This window comes from Lactuca saligna, chromosome 8 (assembly GCF_052625555.1).
Source record: "Lactuca saligna cultivar CGN05327 chromosome 8, ASM5262555v1, whole genome shotgun sequence".
Classification (NCBI taxonomy): domain Eukaryota; kingdom Viridiplantae; phylum Streptophyta; class Magnoliopsida; order Asterales; family Asteraceae; genus Lactuca; species Lactuca saligna.
The window spans coordinates 188,773,489-188,781,816 of NC_136424.1; the positions used below are offsets into that span (position 1 = coordinate 188,773,489).

General features: G+C 32.4%; 1 protein-coding gene across 1 annotated transcript; it reads right to left on the reverse strand.

Annotated features, from left to right (window-relative positions):
• Positions 1-1,218: 1,218 nt before the first annotated feature.
• On the reverse strand, positions 1,219-1,834 carry LOC145010383 (22.0 kDa heat shock protein-like). The gene has a single exon (XM_078968932.1). The coding sequence runs from the start codon at positions 1,832-1,834 to the stop codon at positions 1,220-1,222; it is 615 nt and encodes a 204-aa protein (XP_078825058.1). The 3' UTR covers position 1,219.
• Between the last annotated feature and the right edge of the window lie 6,494 nt (positions 1,835-8,328).

Genomic DNA, 8,328 nt, shown 5'->3' on the forward strand with positions numbered 1-8,328 from the left:
GAGAACATGTTTTGCCTATCATCTTCAAAGAAATTGTTCATGCATCTTCAACATGTAAGTTATTATTCCTAACATGTATATTTTCTTACAAAAATTAAGAAATACGAACAATAGATACAGGGACGTGTTAAATCTTATCTTCGTATTTCTATAACGGCTCAAATTTTTGAACTTTCAACCTGATTTTCAATCGCCTCAAACAATAGTTCTTCAATCTAATTTGTTTCAAATACAATAACTTGAATTATTTGCTTTTGATCTTCAATCAATGTAGACGGAGCTTGAAAACAAATTGAAAATTTAAGAACAAACATTGTGTGTTTGTTGTGCCACAAAAATGAGATTGTCTTAGGGTCATTGGTATACGTAATGCAATGATATTTTGGAAAAGTGTATGACGAAATTGTATACTATACCGTGCGTATGTATATGCATTTCACATTATTTTTAAATTAATTTAAATTTAAAAAAAAAAAACATTATATATATACTTTTTTAACAATATTATTAGTACGTTTAACTTAATTTTACTTATCATTATACATATTATACATATGAAATATTTTAATGTTTTTTCTAAATAACATCCTAAATAAATATTATTCATTAATTATACATAAGTTATAATATTACGTTTTCAAATTAAAGACATTATATAAATATGTAAATTATTAATTTTTTCAAAATAACTAATTACTTTACATGATTTAGAAATATCATTTATTTATTTGATAGTAGTTCAAATTTGGAAAAAATAATATTCTAATTAAAAAAGATATAAAATCGTCTGTTACCCTAACAATGAAATTATTAATTTTATTTTTAATTTTATTATTTTTCAATTCAACCAATCATTATATCGTTACGAAACTACTTACAAATACAAAACATTACTCAATAATTAAGTTATAAATTAGTTGAAATTATTATTAAAATTTTCGCATGGATATCTAGGAGTTATAACCTAGTATTAAATAACATTGGTGTGTTCATAAAAAATAAAAAAAAAAATCGATCGAAGACCGAATTGGTTTTTACTTTTCACATATAATTTAATAAATTAACTGTTTTATATATATATTTTTAGCACATATTAATAACTTTGTCGTACATTCAAGATATATTAATATTTGAACATTTGAACATAAGTCAACACAGCCTTAAACAAAGTAGCAACATCAGTCAATACTCAACAATCAACACAGCTGCATTAACGCATTCAAAGTTCCGATTTCGTCTCCGAATCAGACAGCGGCGCAGATGGTTCTCCGGCACCAATGCTCACCACCTTCGGCCGTTTTATCTGGTCCGATGTCAATTTCGCGATCGAAATCGTCAACACTCCGTCCTCAAGCCTCGCATTCACCTTGTCTAGATCGAGATTTTCAGGTAACCTAAACTGTCTCCAGAACTTTCCATACGACCGTTCACAGCGGTGCCAGTGATGACCACCACCGTCTTTCTCCACCTCCTCCTTCTCCTTCTCCCTCCTCCGCTCTCCACTAACTCTCAAAACCCGATTCTCCTCCACCTCAATCTTCAACTCTTCCTTCTTCATCCCAGGAACATCCATCGTGATCACATGACTGTTTCTTGTCTCCTTCCAATCCACTCTCGCCGGCAACACAATCACTTCATCGTCTTGCTCGATTCCAAACGGAATCTGCTCCAATTCTTTAAAAGGGTTCGAAAACAGATCGGATCTGATGAGGTCGGACAACAAACTGGTTCCGATTGGATCAGGATGGTGATCGAGTAACGATAACAGAGATCCGCCACATTGTCGGGCGAAGAACAGAAACAGCATTAATGCTGATAGTGCGATTGTCCTCATGGTGAAAGGTATGGCTTCTTAGTTCGTGTAACGTTGCTTAATTAGCTTAGATGAATGTCTGCTGTTATGGTGGGATTGTTTAATGGAGTTTAAGGTTTATATACACGTAGAAAATTTCTTGAAAGTTCTGGGGTTAGTGTAAAGCAAGAAATAGGTAGAAGCTTCCATATGCATCTTCATGAAGTTCGGAGGTGACTCTGGAATATGGTAAAAGATATTCTCAACAAAAGTGTTTTGGTATTTTGACAGAAAAATATGATCGTTGTTTTTTAATATGAAATTTAGGATCAAGAGTCATCCCCTTAAAGAATTGATTTTATATATAATTTTTAATTTGAAAAATTGTTGCAAATCAACACCATTTAAAGAATTGATTTTGTATATAATTTGTTTTGATATAAAAGTAGTCTAATCAAACAATATCATTTCTTTTTTTTGGGGGGTCATGAGGGTTATTCTGCAATTTTTGTCAACAATAAGGTAGAAACTATTTACTGAATGGAAAATTTAAACTAAAATATCAAATAAATTTAAAAAAAAAAAAAAAAAAAAAAAAAAAAAAGAAGTGACAACAGTTCGAAAAAATTATATAAAATATAAATTGAAATATCAAATTAAGTAAGAAAAACCATCCAAACAAATAGTAATTAAAACAAAAAAATAATAATAATAATAATAATAATAATAATAATAATAATAATAATAATATATAAAATTAGATTTTATATTATGATATTTAAAAAAAGACAAATGGCATGAAAATCATGTGTTATAATGTGTTATAAGTTAGGTGATGTTTGTTTTTCTATAAAAACCTCTTCAAAACACTTATTGCTGCGCGGCGCAGCACACGCGCAACACTTTCCTTCTCACAGCAGTTTGTTTTTTGGAAGACTTCAGACTACAAAACCTCTGCGCGTGTGCTGCGTGGTGCAGCACTTGATTTGTCTCTTCTAACCTCTTCAGCTTTTATTTTTTCTAAGTGTTTTCTTAAAAATTTTTGTATAACATTTTAATTTTTTTTTCTTAAAACTTTGATTTTCTTAAATTTTTATTTACGGATGTGATACAATTTATTTTTATAATTTCCACGATTGGTATTTTAACTTGATTTTTTTAATTTTTTTTTACCATTTTATTAATAATATTTTCAATTTCAGTTACATCTTTTTTAACGTATGTAATTTTTTACGAACTTTGTAGACAACGTTTGCAATACTTTCTTAATTTTTTTATTATTTTCTTTTTTTAATGTTTTTTAAAATTAGTTTTTTTTTCTAGAATAAAACTATTAGCTTCGTTTACATTTTTTTAAGTTTTATATTTTTGTTTTTTACATGTTCTTGTTATTATTATTTCAATGTTTTAAGATTAGAATTATTAAATTTCAGTGTTGAGAACTATTTTCAGTTTATAAAATTAGTTTATTTAAATTTTAGTTTACTGCAGATGTTAAAAAACAAACATACTTCTTATTATAGGCTGCAGCCGTTTGTTCCACCTCTTCTGCTACAGAGGATTGCAGAGGTAGTCTGCAGACTTCATGAATTTTCGCTTCGAAAAAACAAACAGCACCTTAGTGTTTTTTGATATCTCATTAAATTTTGTTGACAAGCCGAAAATCAATTTATCAAATTTTTAATCAATCATCAATCATTATTTTATATATAAAAGAAAAAATCGAATTGAGCATCACTATATTGTTTATTTTGAATTGAACTTTACAATCATTTGCTTTAAAAAAATCCAACATCACTTTTATGCTTTACAAACTAGGTTATTAGGGTTTCCAGAAAAATCGAGTTTAAATTTTAACTTTTTAGGTCATTAATGATGATCTTTGTGGTTTAAAAACTCTTAATGTTTGATCCTTTTGGCTAACTTCGTCGATTTTTTTCTGTTAAGTCTAAACATATGCTTGACATGTGAGGGTAAAATCCTCTTTTCATATCATAATGGTCATTCTTAAAATTTTGGGTTAAAGAGACCACAAAAGAGATCACAAGCTCCAAGTTGCAGACCATTCTTGAGCTTGTATGCGTCCGCTATCGACAGGAATGAAACAATTCTCCAATAAATGACCAAGCCCTTCTCTCCTCACACCTACTTTTGATTACATGTGTTAGGGATGTACATCGGAACTGAGTATTCACTTTCAGAACCGGAACAACATCGAAACCTGTTCCGGTTCCAGTTGTTATTTTTATGGAACTGCTGCTCGTCGGGTACCCGCCGAAACTAGGGTATGTGCATGCATGTGTGTGTGTCTATATATATATATATATATATATATATATATATATATATATATATATATATATATATATATATATATATATAGTGAGGTTCAATAGAGAATCATAATTAACCAATGAACCAATCTTTTTTTCAACTTTTAGAATTTATTTTTTATCAAAAAAAAACTAAAAATACAGAAATTTATAACTTTTTATCCTTTTTCCAATGATATAAAATTCAATTTTTTTTACGTCAAATTCACAATGTGAATTTTTGAAAATTCACAACGTGAATCCGGATTCACACGGTGAATCCGAAAAATATTTTTCACATTCACAATGTTAATATATGAACTTAGATATTTTTATATTTTTTTCGATAAAAAATAAGCTCTAGAAATTGAAAAAAAAAAGATTTAGTTTCTTGAAGAACTAATAATTATGGTTCTCTGTTGAACTTTTCTATATATATATATATATATATATATATATATATATATATATATATATATATATATATATATATATATATATATATATATATATATATATATCACAAGTACATACTTTACACGGTATCTTGAATGACATCATTTAAAATTCTAAAATTTTGAGTAATTTGTTTTAAACCTATAAAGGTTTTAAGAAACATGCACCCATTTTTTTCGTCGTCTTCTTCGAGCTATTGATATTTTCTAATCCTTACTTATAATACGAGGCGAATTATGTATTGATATTATAGATAACTTTCTCATAGGTTTACAATAGATATGCTTTTATACGTTTTAAATTTCACAAATTTAATGAACCAGACACCCGTTATTGGAACCGCTACCTACCGGTTCTGGTTCCAGTTCCAACATTTTAGGAACCGCCAATTCCGATTCCGATTCTAGATAATTAGGGCGGGTACCCGCCTATGCTCATCCCTAACAGGTATACCCTCCCTTTTCATTATTCTTGATTTGATCACAACCCCTCTTTCTTTTTTTTCATTTTCATGTTTTCTACAGGTTTAACGGGTTGGAGATAGAGAAGGGTTATTGTATCGGTTGTGGTAGTGCGTAGAGGTTCAAGGGTGGTCTTGGAGGTGGGCGAACGATGGACGGATTCAAGAAATAAGGGTGGCTGTTGGGTTGTTGAGGTGATGATAGTGGTGGTTAGGTTTGATGAAGTGGGTGCTTTTTTTGTGGTGTTATGACAAGGCAAGGAAAAGAGTGGTGTTATGATGGGTTGTTTTGGATAAATAAGGGTAGAGTGAAGTTGCCGAGGGCTAAAGGTAAGGGTATGATGGGTTTTCACAAAAGTATAAGGTGGGAATATGTTGGTGGTGGACGGAGGTATAAGGTGGGAATGACATCTGATTGAATGTGGCTGCAATGGTTGGGTGATGGATGTGATAAATGTGAGGGGTTCGCTGTAATGGAAGGATAATGGTGGTATTGGGTGGTTTTCAGTGGTTTAGAAAAAGGTGAAATAGGGTGTTTGGTTGTGGCTATGGTAGACAAGGGTAATGGTGAAGATGGCTTCAAATCCTGAATTTAGACCCGATTTTTTCAAACTCACACACCTAAAATCGTTTGCATTCTTCAGTTGTTTTCGTAAATCACCAATTTTTATTCCTTCATAAAACTAGATTGAGTATTTTGGTATCCTAGAGTCGGCGGAGTTTCGATCAAACTTTGGTCTCACCGTACCAATCCCAACCACTTTCAGTCAACTCCACACGATTTAACTTTTAGTGATCACTGGAATCGGATTTTCGAGTAGTTTACCGGCTAACATCGGTAACTTGACTCATTTGAAAAGATTGGTTTTATCGAAAATGGGTTCATAGGAAAAAACGGAGACAATTATGGTTATTTAAACGACTTATTAATCTTGGACTTGAGTAGACACTCATTAGCAGAGAGTATACTATAAACTTTTGGTGGGTTGACTTTTATCTTGAAGTATGATTTGAGTTAAAACTAATTAAAGGTAAATTCCCAAATGAAGTCAGCGGTTTAAAGAATCTAACCTTTTAGACCTGAGTAACAACAGGATTTTAAGTGGGTCGACCAAGTCAGTTTAAGAAATAGGTTATTCAAAAGAAGAGGAGGTGCTATAGGATGAGAGTAAGGGAGTTGTAACGCCTGTGTTTCTGGGCCTGTCATTAATGATGATATAATAGTCTAGGTTAACCTTTGTAACCCGTTTTGAAATAATAGAAGTGTATTATTTGAATATTATGTGTTTTGTGCTTAATTGCTTAATTATGTGGTTTGATTAATTAAGAATAAAAATAAGCGTCAAAATTTAAGTGTAAAATAAACTTGATATCTTTAGATAATGTTGTAGTAGTTGAAACAAGGTTTCCGAATATATAAAGAATGCCGAAATCCGAGTTATAACGAAGAAGTTATGACCTGTCGAAGTTTCGCGACAGAACCGGCAACGCTGAATGACGTAAAAAGTGAAATTTACGTTAGAGCAATATTTAGCCTTAGTGATCTAAACGAGAATCGAAGATCCCGTTATTAGTATCGAAGCGATAAAAAGTTAGGCGAGAAAGACCGTCAAACGAAGAAGTTATGAATTTATAACGAAATTTTCTGACCCGGCCTATTAAAAATAAATAATAAAAATAAAGTCAAAATTAGCCGACGGAGTCTAAACAAAACTTGTAGATCGTAGTCTCACTTTCGCGTGGATATAAAGAACGTCGAAAACGGAGTTCGTATGAAGAAGATATGAATTTTTGAAGTTTATTAAATAATTAATAATTAAAATTAATTATTAAATCCGGCATTATCCGAAGAGGAGTCACCGGACTCATCTGAAGTACGCCCCGCGTACTCGTGTACGCCCCGTGTACCCAAGATATGTCAACACTCGCACTTGAGTTCTTCGGATGATGCATGCGCTTACGAACTAAGGCGTACGCCCCTCGTACGCGCGTACTGCGAGGCCTCAGCCTCCTATATATAGGATGCGAGGGCAGTCGACTCCTTTGCTATTTTTCTCTCCTCTCTCTCCCCTTTTGCATCGATTTGCGTGCCAGAAGTACCTCGAAGCCCCGGTATTATTCTTGAGCCCCGAAGCAAGTCCCGAGATCCCAAAGATCCCGAGAAGTGCGGTTCCCGAGCCGAAGCTCTGCCCGCGAGAAGTTCGATTTTTGTAGAGATCTTCCAGATCTGCTGAGGATTACTACTTCTACGAGCCGTAGTGCTGTCCGATCATCTTCTGATCAAGTGAGTGTGTAGTTACTTTCTTCTAATGCATAATTATGAAGTATTTTATACGAAATACGTGTTATGTGTATATTTTGTTGTTATGTGTGTGAATGTATATTAACTTTCTTCTATCTTATAGATTTGATTATTTCTCTATGAAATACGTGTTATGTGGGTGTGCCTCATCTGTTATATGGAAAATGTATTGATTGAGCATGCTATACAGGTTTTGAAACTATGTATAAAAATGTATGTTTTATCTACTAATATGTTGGGTAGAACATGGGTAGATAGTTGGTGTGTAATAAACAGATGAGAGGCCTTGATGTTGTTTTGATCCAGTCATCTAGCGGAATTTAGATGACGACCACAGACTTTTCTAGACAGTACCGTGGAACGCTAGCAGGCTCATAACCTGTAGGTGTTAATGAACTTGGGTGTTCATTCGCTGTATTCCATCCCCCTCATGGTTGCCTTATTTGACTTATGTTGCTGAGGAACCCCCGAAGCATGTGTTGTCACCCCGATGAAATATTCTTAGACTAGGTCCCTTGTGTTAGTTATTTTAGGGACATAAAGTGAAAATAACGGGAATGAGTAATTGGGTTATTGTTGGTTGATGAAAAATTAATTTAATTATTTATTGTGGGTTGAAAACCCTATATGCTCACCAGGCTCCCAAGCCTGACCCACTCAGTTTTATTTGTATTACAGGAAGTGGCGCGAGGGCGTAAGATGGATGAACCATCAAGTTGTTTTGTTTACAAGTCTGTATATGTATATATTTGTTGAATGACTTGTAATGTTATCGTTTATGATTATTGGTCTGTATCGGAACATGACACCCCGAGTTTTGATTATATAATGAAAATACATTTCTTTTATGAAATGCTTTGGTAAACATTGTTTTATCATGTTTTGTTTTTGGGAACAAATTCTGCAACTCTTTCAAATCAAAAGGATTTACTCTGAAATTATTTTAAAAGCATAAATGAAAATCGGTCGTTTCTGGCCGAGATTTTGGGGATGTCACAGTTGGTAT